At 30.2% G+C, this 25,301-nt stretch overlaps 1 protein-coding gene across 4 annotated transcripts; it reads left to right on the top strand.

Annotated features, from left to right (window-relative positions):
* On the top strand, positions 1-25,301 carry LOC107451436 (uncharacterized). Of its 4 annotated transcripts, none has more exons than XM_087164467.1 (15): positions 1-98; positions 254-294; positions 4,987-5,008; positions 7,601-7,641; positions 11,141-11,162; positions 12,237-12,268; positions 14,392-14,416; positions 14,579-14,619; positions 16,382-16,415; positions 18,107-18,150; positions 21,320-21,344; positions 21,799-21,844; positions 22,016-22,106; positions 22,609-22,718; positions 25,081-25,301. In XM_087164467.1, exons 2-15 carry the CDS (start codon positions 261-263, stop codon positions 25,168-25,170), a joined length of 657 nt encoding a protein of 218 aa, XP_087020593.1. In that variant the 5' UTR covers positions 1-98; positions 254-260; the 3' UTR covers positions 25,171-25,301. The 4 variants fall into 4 exon arrangements, with proteins under 4 accessions (XP_087020593.1, XP_087020591.1, XP_087020590.1 ...); XM_087164465.1 differs by having other exon boundaries at positions 11,102-11,162; XM_087164464.1 differs by lacking the exon at positions 1-98 and having other exon boundaries at positions 128-294; positions 11,102-11,162.

The raw sequence follows: 25,301 nt of genomic DNA, 5'->3' as shown, positions 1-25,301 counted from the left end.
TATCTGTACACGAATCATCAAAAAGTGTTAAAAAATAATTGTTGAATGTTATATTTCTGCCACAGCAATAATTTCGTTCTTATTACAGACTTTACATGGAAAGTATTATTTTTCATTTGTCTTGTTAAAGATTGAAGCCATTTTACCTATTTGAATTGCATTCTGATATGTGTACACGAATCATCAAAAAGTGTTAAAAATAATTGTTGAATGTTATATTTCTGAGACTGAAATAATTTCGTTCTTATTACAGACTTTGTATGGAAAGTATTATTCTCTATGTATTGAGAGGAGGTGAGTACATTATTCGAACATTTTCTAAGTACGTTTGAGTTTTTAAAAAACGATAAATGATTTCAAGTGATGTATTATTTAATTTAAGTTCTAAATCAATTAAATTCTAAACTAAATAAATATAATTTTTACAATTCTTAAAAAAAGGGTAGCTAATTATTAAAGTATAAACTTTTGATTTTCGAGTAGTGACTGTTGATCAGTCAGAGGCGATATAGAAGTACAAAAGGGTTAAAATTTTCATTAATTATTTAAGCGATGAAATTAACAATAACAATTGTAATGTAATTACAAAAGGCTTGGTATATAGGAAAATTTTGTTTGTAAAAGAACACGCATCGTTATATCTTCTTCTTCTTTATTTAAATAAACTGGGCGGCGAAGCGGCCCCTATCCCATTCATCATTAAATTATATACAGTAAGGTAAAATACATTGATTTGGCAAACATTGTGGTAGCCACAAAAAAATCAAGCCGTTTGAAATAATAAAACAATGAAAAAACTCAATATGACAAATTGACGTTTTTACATAACATTACAAATATTGATTGTAGACTTAAATTAAAAATAAAGATAAAACATGATTTGATATGTACAATAATTGATTTTTGAAAAATGAAAGACGTAATTGATGAATATAGATAAATCATGCCTTGATACATGATAAAATAACATATTTGGAGAAAATGCAGTAAATATATTTTATCAGAGAAATATTGCTCATTAAATACAATAGAATTTGCAAAAGAATTTAACGTGCATAAGTTGATAAATATATATGTATAAATTGGCCATATTATCAGAAAATAAATTTTAATGCATTTTAATTTAACTTAAGTAAAAATCTGCTGTGAAAAGTTCAGTGAATTTAACTTGAGAGTCTTGAAAATAAACTGCCCTGAAACCAAAATTGATACCTTCCATCGGGGATCTCTTCTCCAACAACGCACCATATATTTTTCAGCAGGATTCAGCTCCATGCCACACAGCAGAAGTATGCAAATCATGGGTTCAAAATAAAGGCATAGATATATTACCATGGCCAGGAAACAGCCCTGATCTCAATCATATTGAAAATTTGTGGCGACGTTTGAAAATTCTTGTACGAAAAAAACGTCCATCCAATAAAAGACAACTAAGTGAAGCTATAATTGATTCTTGGCACCACGTGATTACGAAAGATGAACTCCAAACACTCGTTCATTCGATGAAAAGACGTGTGAAGCTGTCTTAAAAATTAAGGGTTATCCTACTAAGTATTGATTGTGTAAGTATCACTTTAAAAAAATGCAAATCTAAGATAGATCTTACTATTAATTGCATAACTTTTTTTTGTAATACAGATATCGTAATACTGTATTTATATAATAAATTCTTCGTAATAAATTCTACATTAAATTACCTTCAATTTGATATATAAACGTTTGTATTTAAGTGAAAATTAATATATTCTACAAGCACACAAAGTTGAAAAACATGAAACTTTCAAAAAGTGTCCACACTTTTGGCCACCACTTTATATTTTTTAAAAAAGTTGTGGAACATTTATCCTTAATTGTATTTATAATATCAGATGCATAGTTTAATTCTGTCAGATACTTACGTTACAAGTTTGAATCTGTATACACATGCCCTTTTATGTCGTATGTGCCAAGTCTCTTTAAGCTAAAGCATTACCATTGAATTAAAGGATAAATACCCTACCAATCTTTTTTTAGAAAAAAACCTTTTCGGATTATTATAAAAGTAGGTGTTTAAGAAAATGGAGAAATCTTTTCGTTAAACCTTGCTTGCTGAAATATTTTAAACAATTGCTGTTACATACCTGCCAACTTTTAATCCTTTCAAGGATGATATTCCCCAGTGGTAGTAAAATGAAATGTAAATTACAATTTTAGGCAGAAACATTTGCTGTATTATGAACAAGCTTATGCGGATTACTAGAACAGTATTACATATTAATGTATATGCTTAATTTTTTTAAAAATAGTGGTGAATTATAAATGCAAGGAATATATAGAAAGCGTACATTTTACTACCACTTTAAATGTAGAAATAAAATTTTACGCCAAATGCGTAAAAGTTGGCAGGTATGCTGTTATTGCATTATGCATTTCAGAAAATGAGCATGACTGTGAAAAAATAATTATTTTAGCACTGAAATACATTTCGAGTTTGCCAAAGAAAGTTAAAATTTAATTAATGTTGAAGTTTCAGATACTGAAAAGAAATTTTTAAAATATCAAAATGAAAATAATTTATGAGAGGATAACTTAGGAATGGAGAACGCGATGGGAAAGTTCTCTTCTAATAATTTAAATTATTTTTTCTAGCTTCTTGGCTTACTCCTGGTTTGCTTGAACTCATTTTTTCTCTGTTTTATAAAATTTAAATATGTTATGGTGGTAGAACAGAGATGCCAACTTGTTCCGGACAGCAAATATATATTTTCAAGTGGTAGTTTATCAATTGTGTTTCTTGGTTTAATAAATATACCTTTCAAAAAGCAAGCGAAAATAGTAAAATATTTGAAAAATTTACTTTGTAGCTATTTACCGTTCTTTTAATTATTTTGGCTTGTCCGGCGCAGTTGGCATCTTTGGTAGAATATGCGATCGAAATTTCTCCAGCCGTATGGAGTCCTTTTTAGGACTGAGGGTCGATTATTAGTGGCGACTTGAAGTGTTACTCATTGATATGAAGTGACCAAATTTCATATCAATGAGTAACACTTAACCTAGGAACTCGTAAAGGCGACTGGTGCGTAATGCCACAATAATGCCGTTGGTCAATACATTATGATTGCCCAGACCTGGTAGAGGTAATGCATTACTTGCAATTTTGCCAAAATTACTTTATTTTATTGTGTATTATGAAGAGAAAAGTATATTTTTACGAAAACATTTTTCCTTATGTTGAAAAAATCATTATTAAAATTTGCCTAAAGATTAAATTCCTTTAAATTCAAAACATTTTGTCCCAAAATTGCATGAATTAATTTAAAGACAAAATTAAAAATTGAGATTGTTTTGCTGTTACTAAATATTATTGTTTCTTTTAACTTCGCCACGAATACTTTTTATTGTAATAATATTTTTTTTTTTAAATTTTAACTGGAACACTTTCTTTCTTTAAGTTCATACAAAATTTGTTCATTTTATTATATTTTCTATTTTAAAACTTAAAAAAAAGAAAATTGATTACAAATGATCTTTACTCCGTTATAGATCACAATTATGAGAGTTTTGAAGCATTTTTGATGATAAAAAGTTTTAATGATTTGAACGATACACGGATATATCAAAACGAATGTGAGAAAAAAGGTCCAGGAGAAAAAAAAAATATCAATGTAGAGAAAAATTTTTGAAATGAGAAGATGAGATTGAAGCGCCTTTTCATTGTTTTATTCAAGATCAAATTCCTACTGTTACACTGACTCAATGTGTAATTTTTATGTTTCCTATCTGTGATATTTATTCATTAAAAATTCATTAAAGTTGAATATAAAGAAATATTCATTAAAAATCTATTTTTAAGTTAGTGAAATTTAAGAATTAAATTTTATTATTAAAATTATTTTTTAATAACAAAAAATAATATATTTTTAATTAAAAAAACATTTTATATGTAGGGAAAAATGTAATTTTTAAATTTACATTTATTTATTGAAAATTTATTAAAGTTGAATATAAAAAAATATTCATAAAAATCTATTTTTAAATTAGTAAAATTTAAAAATTAAATTTTATTATTAAAATTATTTTTAAATAACAAAGAAAAACATATACATTAATTTAAAAAAAAACATTTTATATGAACTCCTCTTAATTAACAAAGAAAAAAAAAATGCGTATCGCTCAAAAGTGTCCTTTTTTTTTAACCTCAATTAGCTAATCTAAATATCAACTCCTACAAAAAAATAATTTTAAAAAAAATAACATGCCTTCCAAAAAAAAAAAAAAAAAAAAAAAAAAAAGTAAACCCTTCTCCTAAAAAAGAAAGAAAAGAAATACGTCTCACTTTGAGTACCTTTTCCTATATAGTCTCGCCGTTGAATTACTCTTTTTTAATCGGCACCCTATTTACGATATCTTTTTTCCAGGGACCTTAAGGTATCGGGGAAAAGACTCTCTGGAATTTTTTCCAGGGACTCTTTTCCCAGATATCTTTTTATCAGGACCCTTTTTACTTTTACTTTGAATAGAAAATTCGATTGTTATACTTTTCTCAGAAAATGGAAACCTGATAACTTTTTTTTTTATTCATCACTATGTTGGCAAGTGCAAATTTAAACAAATCCGTAATATACCAATATTGCTTTTCCGTGAAATATTTGATTTCATTAGGTATTCGTTGGAGAAAAAAAAATTGCTTCAAAAGCTTTTGAGCTTGAATCCATCTCTTGAACCAATAGAGAGAAAAACTATTATTTCGTAAAAGGTGATGCAAATGTGAAAGTTTCATAAAAGAAATTATTTAATTTAAAATATTTCATTTGAAATTTTTTTTTTAAAAATTGTTATTCCGTTGTCAATATTTTGAAAAGCTCCTTAAAAATGTCCCTTATTAACATCAAGGGATATGGATTCTTCTGCGTATAGTTACCTTTTAATTTAGTTTTAAACAGATAGAGAGTTATAAAAAAATTTAATTTTTGAATTAAAACTGTATCATTACTTTTTTTCTTTCAGACGGAAGCTTAACATCAGTTGTGTAAGTATATTATTTTCTATTTCCGTTACTTATATTTTTATAATATTTTTTTTAAGTTGAGACATTATTTTTCACATTATGACTTAAATATATAAATCAACACAAAGTTTTATTCCTTTAATACTTAACGACCGAATTTATTTAAAAAGTCCCAATTTGGATATCTGATTTTTTTAAGAAGAGCAACACAGTTTTGATAATTGAACTTTTTTGAACTATTTAAAATGTCTGTGTCTAATATATTGTATTAATTATTTAAAAATGTCTGCATAATACACAAGAATGGGTTCCACAACCAGGAAAATAAAAGTGATTGCTAAGTTTTATCAAAGCTACTGAAAAATATTTAAATACTGCATTTCAAATAAGCTTTGCACAAATAGTTTCTTTTCACGATATTCATATACATGCTTCCTTAAAAAGGACATTTTTTGGTACACGTGAGCAACTTAAATTATTTATTTTTTTCTCTTTTTTCTACCTCTTTCAGTTTTCTAGATCGTGACTGTCTACATTAGCTCCACTATACGGGACGCTAATTTACAATCCAGCGACCTTTAACGACTAGTTCTCTTTTTTTGGAGATTTTTTTCTCTAAATTGTAATTTGTTGCAATTATAATGCAAGCTTTTATTTCTTTCAAAATTTGTTGCCTGTAGAAAAAAAAGCTAAGAATCAAGTTTTTTATTTTATTTAAGAAAATGCCGAACAGGAGAGCTGGCCGTTAAACGCCGCTGGATTGGAGAATCGCATACGTGGCTAGTGTGGGTAAACTTGCTAAAAAGTCATTCATTACAACCCCAGGTATATCTAAAGCCAAAATAAAATTAATTTAATACCTAAGCCTTATTGGAGAATATATATATATACATATACAAATTTGTAATAGAGCATAGAAAGACATTTTGAACTCAAATCAATATATTTATTCATTTTAGTTTATTTGATAAATATTTTTCGATTTGTTTTATTTTATCAAAATTTTTTTTTTATTGTCAGCTTTATTTGTGTATTGAGATGCAGTCCTGGTAGTTCTACCAATGACTGGTGATGGAAGTTAGGAATTATTTCTTGAGATTTGAGAAGTGTTTTTTGTTTTTAAAAGAAAGGAAAGATTCATGATTAGATTGATGATATCCATTCTTTTTCTTAAGAAATGAAAATTATCGCCTCCAAATCTGTAAACAACATCCGTTCTACCAACATAATGCATAACACTGCTATTTTTCATGCATCTGAAAATAAATAAAAACTTCACTAGCACAAAGTCGTCCTCTCTGATGGAATCAGTGATGTCAAGAGCTTTCCCATTAATTTTAATTGATCTGATATCGTTGCGGAATTAAAAAAGAGAAAAAACTGATGCTAGCTTTTAAATTTAAAAAAAAATTGACTAAAAACCAGGTCAGCCTTCTACTACGCTTTTTGTAAAATATTTTATAAAGTGGTAGATATTAAAAAAAAAAAAAATCTAAGCTTGCTGAATTTTGCTAACATTTTAAAAGTCTCACCACGTAAGAGTTGGAACAAAGTGGTGTTGCATATGAATTTTTCAATCATTTATATGTAGTGGTGCGGAAAATAAGTTTAAATGAATAAAAAATGATACATTAAAACATAAACTTAGCCACCACTAGAATAAATTTTTACAAAAAGAATAGAAAGTTTGCAGTCCTGCTTAAAACATGTCCACAACAATTGCTTTACCAAAATTTGTCTACACTAGTCCTAACGAAGACATTTTTGTTTATGCACTGATGTTGATTAATTGAAATTATACAGTTGTTATTTTAGGTAGATAAAACACAGTATCACACACAGTATCACAGTATCACTTATAACATATCATCTTTAGTAGAAATTTTGAAAATAAAAAATATTAATAAGAGAATAGTTATTAATAAGCGAATAATTAATTTTGCTTCTTATAAACCTTCTTTTACAAATTTCGAAAATATTTGCAGTGTGATTATGCTACTACACATGGAAGTGTTCACCACTGTTGTCAAGTTACAATATCTTACAGAGGAGATTTGAGAAATACATAAAAGAATTACTCATGATGTCCCCTTTAGTTAAATGTCCACACGAGCCCCCTTCTAATTTCTAAAACTTGTCAATTTGTTTCGAATCATCAGACCATAAATAAATAGTATGGTTACATTATCAGAACATAAATAAATACTATGGTTAGAACATAAATAAATAGTATGGTTACATTATCAGAACATAAATAAATAGTATGGTTAGAACATAAATAATAGTATGGAAATAAATAGTATGGTTTAATTTTATATTACTGATTAAATAATTTAATTTAGAATGATATTGTACCTCACCACATATGCGAAAAACTTGAACGCATTTATATAAAACCTATTTATTTAGTGTAGAAGTGTTTAAATGCGAGCCAAATTATGTAAATCAACTCATATTGTTTTTTGGTTACTGACGAGACTTATTAGTTGACAGCTAGGACGTACTTGATGAACTTTCCGTTGCCAATTATTTAAATTGAAAATTTTACTGTGAGTTATTCTTCTATGTTTTACTTCTATTTATTTTATGACGTCAATTTCTTTACTTTTACAGTCATGCAGCCAAATTGATTAGGGATCATTTAAGGCAAAGAAGTAAGTCAAAATTTTAATCATGATTTTTTTTTTTGCAATAGTGGGTCAAAATATATTGCTTTTAGTATTAAGAACAAAAACTGAGCAATTTATAAAGTAATATAATTTTTGTTTGTTGATTAATTTAAATGACACTTGTAATTTTTTTTTCATTTCATGAATTATCAGTTTTGTATTATGATATCTAGAAAATTCACCGCTAACAGCAAATTCTTAAGTAGGAATGCTTTTGCCTAGAAATTTATATGCCCTGGCATGTTGCTCCTAAATTTTGGATGCCTCTAAAATTTTGCAATTAATATTTTCTTCTTTTAAAAATTGTGTATAAGAATTGCGCGTAAACAAAAATTTAAATATTTATAAATACAAGATTGATTTTTGAAAAAAATGCGATTTGGCATATGTTTTAGATCATTAGGTTAGAATTATTTTAGAATGGATATTTATTTAATTCATAGCATTTAAAGGGAAATAAATAAGTACCCTAAAAAGACAAAGGATTTTAAAAATCGATTAAAGAAAAACGGGGGGAGGGGGAAACCTCATGGGGAGGGTAAAAATCTTTGCCAAACAATATTTAATGCATTAATTTAGCAACTTAATAAGTTATAATTATTAATAATTATTGTTGTAGTTGTATTTCATTCACGTCGCACTAGAGCTGCACAATGGGCTATTGGCGACGGTCTGGGAAACATCCTTGAGAATGATGACATGCCACCACAATTTTGATTCTCTGCAGAGGGGGTGGCACACTTGCTTCGATAGCCCGACGACCTGCACGCGAAGTCGAACACTTTACAGTAGAACAGTTTAACGAGGACCAATACCGCACACCCTCGGTCCCTACGTAGACTAATCCAAGTGGTCACACACCCGCACACTGACCGCAGCCAGTGATGCTTGACTTCGGTGATCTGCTGGGAACCGTGTCTTAACGATCAGTCCACTGCGGGACTATTAATAATTATAACTAATTAAAAATAGACTAACACGTTGAGCACCGCTTCAGCCATCGGTGGCTGACACTGGACTTTCCGTTTAGGCCGCGTCAACCACCGATGGCTGACACTGAAATTACATTTAGGCTGCTTCTGCCACCGCTTACTGACACTGACCTTTCACATAGGCAGCGTGAAAAACAGCTGGCTGACAGCGTATAACATGATATAGAACTATAAAATTTGCTAATTGCAGAAAATGTATTCAAAATTTACTTAATTATTGTGATTCTTAGTTTAATAAATTCAATTTTGTAGATTTTTATCCACCACTATTTTTAAACAATTCGTAGGCTTATATAATTCACCACTTTTGTCAGATATGTCATGATAAACCATCTAAAAAAAAGCAAAATCCGTCTAATATTTGCAAATTTAGTTTGTAGTTTTGTAAAATTAGCGTGGCTCTCAACGTGTTAACTAACAACATATAAATAATAATAGTAAAGAGTAGTCTCTTACTAATAAATAAATTTAATTGATTTCAAAATGGCCGTTTTTCGAGCCATGCAGGGGCGCAAACGGTTATGAAATTTTCAGCAATGGGACGCAAGTCAGCGAAGAAAGAAATTCCTTTTCACTGATGAGAAGCTCTTTATCGTCGAACAAGATGTTGTAGACGACTACAGACATTGGACAAGCGGCAAAACACTTGAGGACGTTAAAATAAATTGTACCAGCGGGACAATCTTGAACATGTTGTACTCCTTTGGGACAGAAAGCATTTCTGTAATGTGAACTGGATGTTTCAACAAGACTCCGTACCAGCTCTCAAGGTTAAAAGACATAAGTGTGATTTTGTTGCATTTTCCGGTCATGATTTCATCTGAAGAATGGCCACCCTACTCACCAGATCTCAATCCAATGGATTACAGAATAAGGTTTATTTTGGAGTCTTGTGCCTGCATTAAACTACACAAAAATTTGGATTAACTAAAGCAAGAGATATTCATCGGGAATGGAATAGATTCTAACAGCAGTGGTTCGAAAACATGCAGCCCACCGCTGAGAATTTCGAAAAGCGTTTGGTTCTCTGCAACGTTGCAAAATAAAATGTATTTATTTATGCAAAGTAAATTTACTTATTAGCAAAAGTACACTCATATAATTATTAGTCATATGTTGTTCATTTATTTATTTTTAATAATGTTATATAAAAAACTGCTTGCTTGGCTTTTTTTGGTCTTACACTGTATATTTTCATTTTAATTTATAATCGTCATTGACCAGCTTACCCAATTCGGGTATACTTAGATACTTTTAGTAGTACAAAATATACCTTTTTAAACTGATTAGCCTTGTAATTTTAAACCCAATCCAGAACACAAGGAAACTTCTTGATCAAGCATTGGGACAAACTAGCCTTCCCGGAGGACTCTTTTTTATAATACTAACGCACATTTGCGTTACATGTAGAGGAAAAACACGAAAATCCTCCAGGAATAGCATGAGGGTAAAGGAATGAGTAGTAGCCATGATCCGTCTATCACTGAGGATATTTTACGTAAGCACTGTGGTCGGTGCGAGCCTGGAGCAGAATTCGTATCAACCAGCCACCGCTGGGATTCAAACTTGGGCCTATCTCATTGGGAAGCGAGCGCTCTACGAAAATGTGTAATAATGCAAAATACTTTAGGAATGTTTTTGTAATGCTAAGGGGGAAGCTGAATTTAAATTAATTTTACTGGTCTAGATCAGTGGCCCCCAGCCTTTTTATCGCCGCGTACCGATCAACGTTTGATAATTTTACCACGGCCTGTCGAGGAGAGAGTGAGGGATTTTGATTATTTATATTTTTGATTGTTTTGATTTAATAGTTTTAAATTAATTGAATGTAAACATGTCTTCAAAATTAAATACAAATAAATGCGTGGTATTGGTGCTGTTTTATGTGACGTCTGTTAGTTCCTGGTTAACCTCTCGTCCATGGAAAGTCGTTCAAACCCGAGAGAAATACACTACAGCAAATAAAATGGAAATAATTTAATGTTTCTTAGTCGGCCTGGTACCATCTGATCCACAGCCAGGGGGTTGGAGACAACTGGTTCAGAGAATTCTCAGCTACCACTAATTGGTTCGATTTTTCTCTGCAACTCCGATTATGTTAGTCAATTTAAAATAGTAAAATTTTTGGGGGCATTTATCTATTCATCATTAATTTAATTCCTATATTATCAAAGCTGTAAGAAATATTTTTTTTATAGTGGTTGAAATTTTAAATTATTAGTATTTACAAAAAAAAAAAATAATAATAATAATAATAATTGAAGGAAACAAAAGAAAATAGGGGGAAGATATTTTTTGTAATGTTCAGTGGGAAGCTAAATTTTAGCTCTTTTAGAAATTAATTTTTTCCAGGTCATAACCTGATTTTCTAAACCTGATCATATAGTAGTAGTTTGTATTTGTTTGTTATGATTTTGGATTCTAAAAATGCTGATTGAATTCCTTTTATGTAGCAAAAATTATAATTGTTATCTTGTGTTTCTTAAATTCAGAGGAAGATGTGCTTATCAGTTGGTAAATATAATTTTTTTCTATTATTTTTTTCTATTACTATGTTGTTTTTGTTCCGAATGCCACTTGCTAATACCAGCAAGTCTGCTTGGTGAAAGTGGCGCCATCTATGGCACCGCCCAAGAATACGAGTTCAGTCAGGTTTAGAGGGTGAGACCACTCATACATTCTTTCATTCATCGTAATTTTGACCTGAACAAGAGAACATCCATCTCCGATTCAGTACCCCCAGTGGTGCTTCATGGGAACTTAAAGGACTTCGTGACCCAACAGCTTTAACGTGCGCCAGTCCCCGTTTACTACGTGGGGAGTCTTCAGCGGGAGGGAATCAAACTCACCTCTTGGATATGGCCCCAACGCCCTACGTTAATTACCGTCTCTCAGACAACTTGCTTAGAAATGTAGATTTATTAATGGGGCTGAGTACAGTAGAGTTTCGCAAAATATGTCCCTATATTGCTTCTCAAAACTTAAATATGAAAAATAATATTTGCAATAATATTCACGAAATTAAGAAGCAAAAACAACTGCTTGTTGAGTAATACAAAAGGAAGACAATATTTGCTCTCCAACTGCTAACAGAATTTTCATAGTTTCAGAAAATATTTTTCCAAATGGTATCAAGGATAGCTTATTAATACTTTAAATAAATAAGAATTGAAATGTAACTTAAGTCACCACTATATGAAAATTATTCAAACATATCTATATATGAAAGGACAATTTAACTATTGTAAGTGTCTAAAATCTCTTTATTAATTCCCTACCACTAGAAAAAGAAATTCACTAAATCCTCTAATGATGGAGGGCAAGGCCAATATGAATTATAAATCCGGTGATAAAATTAATTCACACAATACCCGAGCAAAATTTTTTTATCAAAAGTGTAATTCAAAAATCATATAAAACATGAGAATGTATACATTTCAAACAATTTTTATTTTTTATATGCATTCTTATTAGTTTTTCTTAATTATAATCTATGGATATTTATATTAATATTATATATATTAATGCTATGTTATTAATGCTATGCTGCAAAATTATCTCTATTAATGCTATGTATTTTCATTTCAGTGAAAGAATCCGTCGTTCCATTGCAAAAAAATGTAAGTACTCATTTAGTTTTATTTTAATTGCTTAACCCTTCTCTAGAGATTCTTTTTACTGTTAAAAACACGAACCCAACTACTAAGAGGTTTAATAATACAAAAACCATTTTTTGCGCAATTACCATAAAATAAGTTGACCAGCCTCTTCAAAGAACTAATAGCAAAATTTCTAATAGAACATTCGAAAATTCTCCTCTTTGCCTTTTTAAAAACATTATTTCTGTTAGAGAATCTCTGCGAGGGATCTCTGTTCAAAGAACATTAATTTGGAAAGATAAAGTAGGTAGTTTTCGAATATTATTTTAGAAATTTTACAGGATTTTAGTCTCTTAAGGCATCACCTCCTACATCAGAAAGCCTCCACACGATTTTTTTTATAAATAGTCTGCGCAGACTATTTAAAAAGTGAACCAGAGGTGCGCATGAAGCAAAATTCTATTTTAAAAGTAACCGAGAGAAAGTTAGCGTGTATATTTGAGAATTGGATCTTTGGTAGACAAGTTAATAAGACAAACCAATTATATTCATAAATTAATATATTTTTAGACGTATATTTGCTATTACTATCTTATTTTTACTAGATATTCTATTAAATGGTTCTTTCGTAAACTAGTTAACCTTCATAGTGGTCTGATCGGACTACCTATAAGAAACCGTGTGGAGGCTTTCAGTTATGGGAGGCGTTGCTTAATGACGATGGTCAGCTTACCATAAAATAAAGAAATTGATGTTGTTGTTGTTGTTCATTTACGTCCCACTATAGCTGCACAATGGACTATTGGCGACGGTCTGGGAAACATCCCTGAGGATGATCCGAAGACATGCCATCACAATTTTGATCCTCTGCAGAGGGGATGGCACCCCCGCTTCGGTAGCCCGACGACCTGCACGCAAAATCGAGCACTTTACGGTAGCACAGTTTAACGAGGATCAATACCGCACACCCTCGGTCCCTACGCAGACTGATCCCTGTGGTCACCCACCCGCACACTGACCGCAGCCAGTGATGCTTGACTTCGGTGATCTGATGGGAACCGTGTCTTAACGATCTGTCCACTGCGGGACAATAAAGAAATTGAAATAAAGTCATTACTTAACATTCAAGAACGAATATATTAACTTTTACAGTGTTGTTGTTGTTGCGTTGTGGGTTATCCTCCAAATGTCTGAGGAAATCAGACGAGGTCCATCAGATCATTGGCCCTTAGGAAATCGAGGACCAGAAGGTCCTCTATGATGAGTATATGTCCTCTCTGGAAAGTCCCAAACAGTCCAGGATGTGTTCGGGAGAAGCCTGCTCCGTTTGACATTTGGAGCAGACCTCGAAGATTCTCCTGTCTTCGAAAAACGAGAGACTTTTTGTGTGACCTCTTGCTAATCTGGAAATTGCGGTTCTAGAAGCTCTGTCACAATTGAGGGAGAATGAAGAACCTGGCTCTTTGCCCGCATACCAGTGATGGCAGGGAGGAATCTTCCACCCCTTCGAAATCTCGGAATTAACTATGGATTGATGTTCTAAAAAGGTAAGTGTTGAAGAGGAAGGATTAGCGTGTTAACAGCCTTCCTTGGCCAGTCCATCCGCCTGCTCATTTCTGTATTTGTCAACATGAGATGGGATCCACTGAAAATAAACATCGTGGAATTTTGAAGTGAGCTTGAGTTTGAAAGGATAGCAATACTAGTTTGATCTCCAATTGCAATCCAGTTGTGGAGGTGTTGAAGAGAGCTGCGAATGTCCGAAAGGATCCAGAGATCCCCGAAGTCATTTTCATTAAGAACAGCTTCAAGGCCTTGTTCAATTGCAATTAATTCACTTTTGAAGACCGATGAGAAATCAGGATTGCGGAGGCAGATAGACAGGCCATCATCCGGTGGACTTTAAAAACGTAAATCTAATTAATTAAACTTGGAACTTTACGCTGAAACATCACTTTAGTATCACTAAGTATCACTCAAATTGACATCATTATTTTTCAAGTTGAATTTTTAAAGAATTTTATTTTTTCCACCATTTCACTTTTTTTGTGCATGTTGCGTCTTTGAGATGTGAGTGTGAAAAACTCTGAGAATTAATATTTAGATAATTCTTAAAGTATTTACAGCAATTTCTTATTTTTCAGGTCATCCAGATGTAGTTGAAATGTGGTAAGCATGTTTAAAATTTTTCTTTACTTAGTTACCAAAAATTTAACGACTTTCTGTAATTGATTACAGAGAAAAATGGAATTTTTCAATCGTTTTTTAATAGCATGGTATTTATTTATTCATTTTTTTTTAATAAAAGATAACGTGGTTGTTTTCTTTCAGGATATATTTCGAATCAATTATTACAGCCAAGACTGATATAGGTAAGTATATTAAGCACAATTATTTTACAATTTTTATTATATATTAAGTACAATTAATTTTTTTCTTCTTTTCCCCTCTATATTTCTAAATAATTTATTTATTTGTTTTTTTTTAAAGAATAATTTAAAGGATTGTCAAGACCTGGAAAAATAAATAATGGTAGCTAAGTTTCCTCAAGGCAACGGAAAATTTTTTAATCAACCTTCATGCAGGGCTCGAAGAAAGTCAGAAATTTTAACCGTCCCCGAGGACGGCATGTCCAACAATGTACCCGTCCTCCTTTGAAACTAACGCGTAGCTTCTAATTAAATAAAAATAAAATTTTCTCTTATTTATTACAACCATTAATATAAATTGCACAATGAATTAGTAGTTACTAGGATTACAAATACTAGGTTACTAATAGTGAAACCTAGTATTTCTTTTATGAAATAATTTAAATGACAAAGGTCAAGTTATCTGGAATGTCAATTTATCCGAGGGTACTTCGTTTTTTAAATGAAACAAATATGACGTTTGCCAGTTCCACAATCAAGCTAGTAATTTACAGAGGTTTCTGCACAGAAATCTGAAAGGGGTTTTCCATTTAGGTGGATGTTCATAATTGCGTTTAACGCTTCTTGTTTAAGACCAGTACGTAATGTGTTTTTTTGTAAGCTCATTGCTGAAAATCCCCTTTCAACCACTGCAGTACTCCCAGACAGAGAAAACATTAATTTCACCAAGCGCAGTATGTTGCAGTATTTCTAGAGTAGAGGGTCATTTTAGAAGTGAGGCGCTAGACTCTTGTAAGATAACAAAAATTGAAAATGTATCACGAATATTAACGGGAAAATGGCCGTCCGCGCGGAAGCCGGATTCGAGATATATGTTGTCCGCAGGGAATTTTTGACCGCCGAGGACGGGCGGTTTTCGAGGCCTGCCTTCTTGTAAATATTACAAATACATATTCAGGATCTTTTTTCACATGAATATATATTTCCTTACATATGTTATATTATGTTATATTATTAAATATGAAATGCTTAAAACACCTATATTTTTCTCACTATTGCTCCACTTTTCAGAATTTTTTACATCATGGCAATATGTAATCAATATATACTAAACAATATATTACTATATATACTAACCAATATATACTATATATACAAATCAACAATCACTGACTAGCATACCGTTCTACATTTTTCTGCTATAATAACACTGAGCAATGCAATGTTTATTTTTACATGTTTTAAAATTTTTCATACGTATTGAAAAATACGAAATGTTTTAGAATATTTTTATCATGAACTTTATATATCTTTTTTATCATGTTCTACATTTTTCTGCTATAATAACACTGAACAATGCAATGTTTATTTTTACGTGCTTTAAAATTTTTCATACGTATTGAAAAATACGAAATGTTTTAGAATATTTTTATCATGAACTTTATATATCTTTTTTATCATGTTCTACATTTTTCTGCTATAATAACACTGAACAATGCAATGTTTATTTTTACGTGTTTTAAAATTTTTCATACGTATTAAAAAATACGAAATGTTTTAGAATATTTTTATCATGAACTTTATACATCTTTTTTATCATGTTCTACATTTTTCTGCTATAATAACACTGAACAATGCAATGTTTATTTTTACATGTTTTAAAATTTTTCATACGTATTGAAAAATACGAAATGTTTTAGAATATTTTTATCATGAACTTTATATATCTTTTTTATCATGAACTTAACATATCTTTTTTATTTAGGAAATTATAATTATGTTGAAGAACTAAATGCTTGGTGAGTATTTTTTATTGCAAATATGCTCGTAAATATGTATAATGTTTTATTCAATATATCAAGCATTGATCAAAAAATCTTACTTTTTATTTTACTTATCGCACTTTGATGGCAGAGACATCATAACTCCAATCTTAAAACGCATAAACGTTTACTATTACGTGCACATCAATCGTTTTTTAATTATGTTTTGTCATAATAATGGTACTTACATCAATTGTTTTTAATTATTTTTCTAAATGGAAAACTATGTATTGAAATTAATAAAACGTGTAGTCATATATTTTTTTTTTAAATCATGACTCATTATTAATCAGCTTGTAAATTCACAATAAGGTCAGAATAATATGTTGTTCTGAAAAGTCACAATGCCGTCATTATATATATATATATATATATATATATATATATATATATATATATATATATATATATATATATATATATATATATATATATATATATATATATATATATATATATATATATATATATATATATATATATATATATATATATATATATATATATCGGATCTTTACACTCTCGGTCTCCAACCTTAATGGTTCGAGGGGTTGACTTCAAATCTGTTAATTAATTGGTGCAGATGATATTTTCAGTAACGAAATCAGACATAAAAACGTACTTCCAATGACTATAAACCTACCTTTTTTTTTACAGAACTCGAATTTCTTACCCCCAAAATATAGGAGGTATTTTTATTTTATAATTGTCGTTGAACATCCGACCAAATTTTCAAGTTTGCGACTACTAATGTTCAACTTAGTAACCTGGTAATTCTGAACCCAATCCAGAAGACAATGGAGCTCCTGGATCAAGTATTGGTGGGAAATTCGCCTTCGTGGAGGACTTTTATGGTGGAACTAACCCGCATTTGAGTTACATGGAGAGGAAAACCTCCCACGGTTAGCCTGGCGGAAATGGGACTCTAACCCATGATCCGTATATCACTGAGGATATTTCACGTCAGCACTGTGGTTGGTAGGTGCAAGCCGGATGCGGACTCGTATCGGCCAGCTATCATTGGGAATTGAACTCGGTTCACCTCATTGGAAGGCGAATGCCCATAGCCATCACCATAGCCATCACGGCTCAAAGCATAGGAGGTAGTCATAATCGGGTGAAAATGGTCCCCATAGTTTTGTCCTCAGAGCGATTCAAAGTTTGGACTCCGCAATGTTAATTTTATGTTTTGCGTATTTCACCATATCTGGAGAACAGTAGTGAATTAAAAAAAATTTTGCACATAATTATAAAATTCGTTTATCCAAAGTAAATAATCCAAAGTTAATAACAGTAAAAAAAATTGAACTGTTAGGTATACATTCTTTTACATCATAAAGAATATAATTTAACAAGCAAAATACAAAATATGACCGAAATCGGTCGAATAGTTCTTGAGATATCAGATTCTTAAAAATATTTTTTTTAAAATTAAGATTTTCTCTTTATGGGCACTGTGTGTAAATATAGTATCATTAAAGAATTTTTTGTACTACTGCGTGTAATATGGTGCAGTGCATTGACACATCATTTGTCTTTTTATTACTCCTTGCTAAAAACTATTTTTCGTTCTAATGAAGATAAATATAAATTAATATTCCTTTTTATATCTCTGTATTTTTATCTGAGTTTTTTTCATCTCGATTTTAATTGACATTTTCTTTTAGGAGCCCTATCATAAGAATTCATGCATTTTTGAGAAGCAGAAGAAGTAACTATTTTTTTTTTCTCGAATATTTTGTCTTTAAATAAACGGAATTTCCCAAAATGTCTAAATACCTTAATTTCCAATGTAAAAAAAAAAAAAAAAAAAAAAAAGAACGAAGTTTGGCAGATAGGTACAATTTGTTGCATCCAGTAAAATAAATAAATAAATAAAATCACAATTATTTTCCTTAACCCTTTAACGTGCCCTTTATTTCTAGTAAAGGTAAATTAAAGTATTTTTGGAATTGAAATTGTTTCAAGAACAGTAATTGATATATTAAAAAAAAACTCATTTAGTTTGTAAAAATGCCATTTTTTTGGTGGTAAATATACGTAACATGACCTATTAGGAACTTACTGACTTTTATTTTTCCTTATTTATAAAATAAATTCCTTAAATGCTACAAACTTCAAAAGGAATTATGTATTTATAACTTTTATGCGTTTTTTAAAAGTAACAAATGGTTACCAATTTTATTCAAACTCACTTCAAGAAAGCTGAAGTTATTGAAAAATGGAAACCTAAATTAAAAGTGGTAAAACGTGGTGGTAAGTATACTTACCACGGCCTTGAAAAGGGTTAAATTTTAATATTATTTACAAAATTTGACAATAGATAGCAGCACTGACTGGGAAAACTGTCAAGCATTGTTTTCAAAACAACCACCATTTGTTGAAAAAACGAAATAGTACGACTCGCAGTAGAAAGCATTGTTTTATGAAGGGTTCATTCGTGCTGATCTTATGAATTCTAAAAAAGTAGTGCTAAAAGATTTTTTTTTTAAAATACATCATTTAAGTACATATTTGACAAACACCACATATTATTTTTCAAGGCAAACAAATACGTATTAGAATTATAAGCTGTTATATCTTTAATTATTAAAGTAGAATCTTAAAAAAAAAATTACTAGCACCACTGTAAATTTGTCAGACCTACTGGAATCCTGCTTATATTTTTTTGGTATTTAGTCCCATCTATTGACACCTATTGTAACTAATTTTGCAACTTGATAAGAATAAATCTCTGTATTTTTGGAAAAGAACGTAACTAACAGTTAATTTATATTTCCATACGATTTTTAAATCGCTTGTCATTTCCTGGATATTCAGTAGGTGATTTATTGCCTTTGTGCATCGTGTTATACATATTTAAAGACAAACTAAAAGTGCACTTAAATTGTGACTGACAGAACATAAATGTTCAAAATTAGAATATTAAACGCTCTTCCACCTCTATATATCTGGATTTCTAATCATGCTCACTTCTACCAATCATTCAACCCTGGTCTTCATCTATCAGCCTTGATTTCTGAGAATCAATCCATACTCTGTGTCTTTTTAATAATTTATAAAAGATTCTTTCTAGCATCAAATCTTTTCCCAATGTTCGGAAATCTATTTTTATTTAACTAGGTCTTCTTACACACTGGAATTCCCGACAAACCTTTTCTTATCTCTTTCTCAATATATTGTTCAAGGATGTTACTTTTCAACCTATTAGTTAAACCTCTTCTTACGCATTTGTCTCGTTACTTTTGTATAGTCATTAGATGTTCAGACTTTCAGGAGGATTATTCAAAGTTTTATTCATTCCTATTGTTTTCTCACGAGGAAAAGTGTTTATTCGAGGCTCTTCCAACTGTTTAAAAAAAACAAACACGGATGGAAATATTCAAAGTTTACAAGACACTACTTACCATAAACATATTAACTATAAAATACCAGGGGTCCTTTAAATAAAGTGGTTACTAAACATTAAGATGTAAAACTTTTAAAATTTTTCGTTAATATGCTATAAAATAAGGGGATTGTGTAAAGGCTGACCTGAACAAATTAAAAATCAATCGCTTGGTGGATTATGGTATATATCCGTTAGAGGAAGCTAATGAGACGAACTAAGCCTGCAGTAGGCTATAGAAGAAGAAAAGTTATTTTTTAAGTGACAGTAGTAAAGGAGATACACTTTACGAATGTTAAGAATATTCTATTACACTTTAAGGTTTGTTGCATTGGGGCTGAAGCACCCTGCTTATAAAAAATCAGTTACAGAAATGATAATGTCCTTACATATATAACATATTCCTCTTCACTTCGAATTGGAGCATAAGGCTTCTATCATCGCTCTACTATTTGTGGCCTGGTGTTTTGCCTCTCTTCATGTTTTTCCTATTGTTTTCTTGCACCAGATATTTTTAGGTCTTCCACTTTTTCGCTGAGGGTTCCAATTAAAAGCCTGTTCTACTTTACATTTTACAGGTTTAAATAGAAACCGTGACCAATCCATTCCCATTTGCGTTTTTTAATTTCCAGATCAATCGGTTTCTGTTTTGCTTTCTAAGGATTTCTGCGTTATAAATTTTATAGAACCACTTGATACACAGAGATGCCAACTTGGCCCGCTTTGTAAAAACATATTTTCTAGTAGTAAAGAAATCTAATCAATTTTTGCTTAAGTAATTTTTCCATCACCACATACCAAAAATTAATAGTGTGATATGAAGTGCAATTTTATTGCAGTTATCTTGTGGTGAATCTTTCTAAAAATTAGGCTTAACTTTCCTTATTCGATATGAGCTTTACTATTTTATTCTCTGCCAATTTATTAATTGCAGAAAGCGGAGCAGTTTGCATCCGTGGATACGTATGATTCTTCTTAAATTGTTGTTAATAAATACTTGAAGTGTTTTCAGATAAGGTCCTTAAAAGTATTAAGAAAGATTGAGAAAAATCTAGTTCTTTTAAAAAATTCAATACTATTCGAAAGTATCTTTCACAAAAAGCATGAAAGAAGATTTAACTGTTTAGCCATTTGAAAAAATGAATCAGTTTTGCAATTCTTATTTTTGTGTTGTTTGATAGAAAAGAGAGAGAGAGAGAGAGAGAGAGAGAGAGAGAGAGCGCGATCAAATTATTTCAAGAATAATAGTGTTTTATCATCAAAATAGTAATAAATTATTTAGATTATACTTAAATATTTCCTTTATTAAACGGGTTAATATAGATAATTGAAATTGTGTATGACTATAATATTTAGCGACGCTACATTTGTAATTTTTTTTAATAGGTTTATTCTTTTCCATATAGTTTTGAAATCATTTAAAATCTTTCTTTATATTCTGTTCGTGAAACTACTTGTTTGATAACTAATTAATTTTTCGTTTAATTTTCAGATGACAGACAAGATTATATTGATGGGTAAGTTTTTCTTTCTTAACTAAATATTCAATTTTAAATTTTTTATAAGATTTTTTTTTTTTAGTATATATATGCATACCATTTCTGCACCTAAATGTTATTTTTTCAATAATACTTGAAAAGTATGGAAAAAATGTTGACTAAATGTTAGCACTTTTAATCATGTCGCGATGCATGTAAATACCTATAACCTGGGAGTGGATATCGAAAATATAAGAACTATTTTTTGTATGAAACAGACGTCACGTATTTTTTTAAAGTTTGAGTGGTAGTTAAAAGAAAATGCTATCCACTTATTTCGGGAATAGTTACTCGCAATCATTAATTTGTTACTACTTTTTTTTAATGCGTTATTTTTGTAGTTTGGTGTAATAATTCACTTTCTAAATAAACCTTTTAATTACATATTTTTTGCCTAATTTTTCTATTCTAATCATACATTCTTTTGTTTTAGGGGTATTCTTGCCCGCTTTAGAACTGCTGACTATTTAGTTACACAGGTATATTTTAATGTATATTTACTACATAGCAAATATGAGTTTTATAAAGCTGTCTTATTTTAACTTAAATTTTGATATTACCTAGCAATCGTCACTGGTAATTCTTTTTATTGTTTATTACGACAATTTTAAACATTGAATATAATTCGTGCTTTTGTTCGATTCAAACAGCGCACCGGAAATTATCGAGTGGACAGACCACGACGAGCATCTAGACCAATTAAAGAAGAACCTACAGATGAAGAAGTTTCTAGAAAATTGTGTAAGTTTTAATTTTATTTTGTAACTTAAAACTGATAAAATTCGTAATTCGTAAAGTCGTACTTATTCCCACCCGGAAATAGAAGGTGGTAGAAAAAAATGGTTTGCTCAGATCTTCTCAGGAAACCACAATATTAATTCTTTCCAACTTTCAATCTTAGTCACAAAATTCGCCAACAGATGGCACTACGTGAAACACTATATAACTATATTTTAGTTAGCATATCAAACCATTCAAACTGCAATTTTTGTATGGTTGTCAGTTAATTATATCCTCATACTGCACTACATCGTGAGTAAAAATGATTTTTGTATTATGATGTTTAGAAGTTTTCTGCGCTTAAATGCTATTTAATTACTAAGCAAAATTACTAATAAAAGATGCAAAAGCATACATCTTTTCTTTCCGTTTTTCCATATTATTTTTCATACAGTGGGTCGTTTTTAAGACATTCTGCGTATTCCTAACTGACTCAAATAACTTATTTTGGTATTTATTTCAGCCAAAAAGAATAATTGCGCAGAATGCTGTGAGGATCATAGAGTACTGGAGCGAAGAACAAAGAGAGCTCTTCATGGACACGGAAACCACGATCCCTTATGGCTACAAAATGTAAGTTTATGGCTACATTTTCGCACCATTATTTCATTAACATTTTTACTTTACTGAATTGTACTTACTTAAGTAGTACTTAATTTTTGCGACTACTCAGTGCTTACAATAACACATTTAATTAATAAAGAATTTATTACTACTGATTTAACAATCCATAACATTGATTTAACAACGTATTGAAAGTGATATTAGTTTAAAATGATTTAGTAGCACATGTCTTAGAGCGTTGATAGTTTAAGTAGTTCATATAACTTATTTATGCAACGCAACTTATTTATACAATTTATAAGAATTTCAATTACTAGATATTGAACAGTCATTGGCTTACAAGGATTTCTTAGTCAAAGCTATTTATATAGTTACTCAAATAAAGAGCAATATTAAAGGTTTAAAAGCATCATTGCCAGTTGCATGTGATATTGGACTTAAATTTTTCTTTCTGCATAAAAGAAAAATAAATTAAGTAAACAAGTTTTTGCTGTTGCCATAAAAAATTCACTAAAATGTCACTTAAAGCATTTTTTTTTTATTTACTAATAGTAAGATCATTATAATTATAGGTTTCACTTTACTTTTTTTCTTCTTTTTAATACAAATTTGAGGACATAAACATCTATCTTATGAACTGCTGATAAATTACGAATAGTAGTCACGTAAACTTGATTCGCCCTAAAACCTTCCAAATCTGATTTTTTAGCGTATTTCTTTTGATTAGCAGTTTTGAACCCTATATTCAGAGCTGCCACCTTTCTACAATATTCTACTCCTTTTTTGCCAATTTTTTAAAAAAGTCCCATTCAAGCACTAAATCCAATTTTTTAAGAAGTTTAAAAAGGTAACCTATAAAATTACAACTCCTTTGACCAACATTAATCTTATTATTAATTTATTTTATTATTATGATTTTTTTATGAAATAAGTAAATTAACTAAAATGGGAATTTTGATTTCGCATTTAAAGAAACTGATGAAACAATTACAAATATGATTCTTGCAGACGATTTTCCTCTACAGCGAAGCAAAAATTCTTTACCTCGCATTTGATTTGTTAAGAACTTGTCAGCATAAGATACGCTATTTTAGTGGTCCAATCAAATCCTATACTCTTGCAACGTCATACAGTCGTTTAATCGAAATATGTCGCCAAGTTTAGGATTCCGGTAAGATCGCGAAACTATAACCTTATTTATTTAATTCTATGATATATGCCGCAAGTGATAGAATGAATTAAATTTCCGTCTTAAAGTGTTTATTTTTAAAACGCTCTTATACTGTTTGAATTTGATGACGAAATGAAACAGAACTATATGCACTCGCGGATGATTACTAAAAATCCTCTACCAATGATCTTTTCTTAACTTGCAACTGAATATAGTTTAGTCACCTTCTCTCTGGATGAAAGCGAACAAATTAATTATTTACGTAACTTTCAGTACCACTGGAAAAAAAAAACTTTAGTAATTATTACGAAAATTCCGTCGTTACGAAAAGCCAAAAGACACAGTTGCCTTAACTTAACCCTATCGCGCCGATTCTCACAAATACGTGCCAGCATAAAACCGTATCAATCAGGGTACAAAGATAAAACTGGTAATCAAAGTATTTCTTTAGCAGTTTATTTGTGGGTGGAGTTTATAATTGTTTGATTTATTATATTCACCATTAGTTTGTTCAAAATAAAACTATTTTGTTATACTTTGAATTAACATTGATTATATATATGATTAAACTAACAATAGTTAAAGTAAAAGCAAAGTAAGTCTGTCAGATTAGCAACGACCACATTTAAGTTACCGTTTTTTATTTAATTACAACTTGGTTCGATTTTGAACGAATGCTTTTCTGAATCACCAGTCCCCAAGGGGTTAAAGCAGTGTTTCCCAAAGTGTGGTAACAAACGAAAATTTTTATTTAAAAACAAAGCTAGCTATGAAAATTTGCGATTACGTATTTTTCTATTGGCTATTTTTTGCAAAGTTAACAGTTAATAATTAGTGGTGTCACCAGCCAGTAGTGGTTTTCAACCTTTGTGCAATTTTTTTTATGGTAAAAAATACATTAAATTTTTTATTAGTGGTACACAGCGTTACGAAAAATTTAGAAAGGGTACACAAAAGTCATAAGTTTGGGAAACTCTGCCTTAGGGCAAAAGTTAGTCAATTGAAGAAATGAGAGGCCTGCTTCGTGGGCAGGTATTTTGTCCTACCTTATATCAAGTCAAATTCCGTCGTTACTGAAGGAAGTTTAAAGACAACCTAAAAATCATCAATTCTCCATACTCTTTCTATATCATTTGTTAGAATTTCATTTTTATAAATAAAACGTAACATTTTTAAACTAATATTTTAATACTTTTTTAGGTAAACCAATGCCCATATTGTAAAGATATGTGGGATGAAAATCATCAGTTGAAATTTGTTGACGTTGAACCTGAATGGTGGTTTCTATAGATTACGACGAAATGTTGTTGAATATTTTATAACCGGCTTGGAAAACCGGTTTCTACAATTAGGAAAAATCATTTTTTTACTGGAAGCATCATATATTGTTAAATAAATAGCACGTCATTTATTTTCCTAAA

Source organism: Parasteatoda tepidariorum, chromosome 5 (genome assembly GCF_982258835.1).
Source record: "Parasteatoda tepidariorum strain Cologne lab strain chromosome 5, Ptep-v5.0, whole genome shotgun sequence".
NCBI lineage: Eukaryota > Metazoa > Arthropoda > Arachnida > Araneae > Theridiidae > Parasteatoda > Parasteatoda tepidariorum.
This window is presented reverse-complemented; position numbering and strand designations above follow the sequence as displayed.

What these genes read in the sequence shown, in the direction of transcription:
- LOC107451436 (XM_087164465.1), top strand. Translation starts at nt 261, where the DNA reads ATGGAAAGTATTATTCTCTATGTATTGAGAGGAG. An exon ending in TCTCTATGTATTGAGAGGAG is followed by an intron (nt 295 to 4,986) that starts GTGAGTACATTA and finishes TTTTTCTTTCAG; the next exon opens with ACGGAAGCTTAACATCAGTT. An exon ending in AGAAGTTTCTAGAAAATTGT is followed by an intron (nt 22,107 to 22,608) that starts GTAAGTTTTAAT and finishes TATTTATTTCAG; the next exon opens with CCAAAAAGAATAATTGCGCA.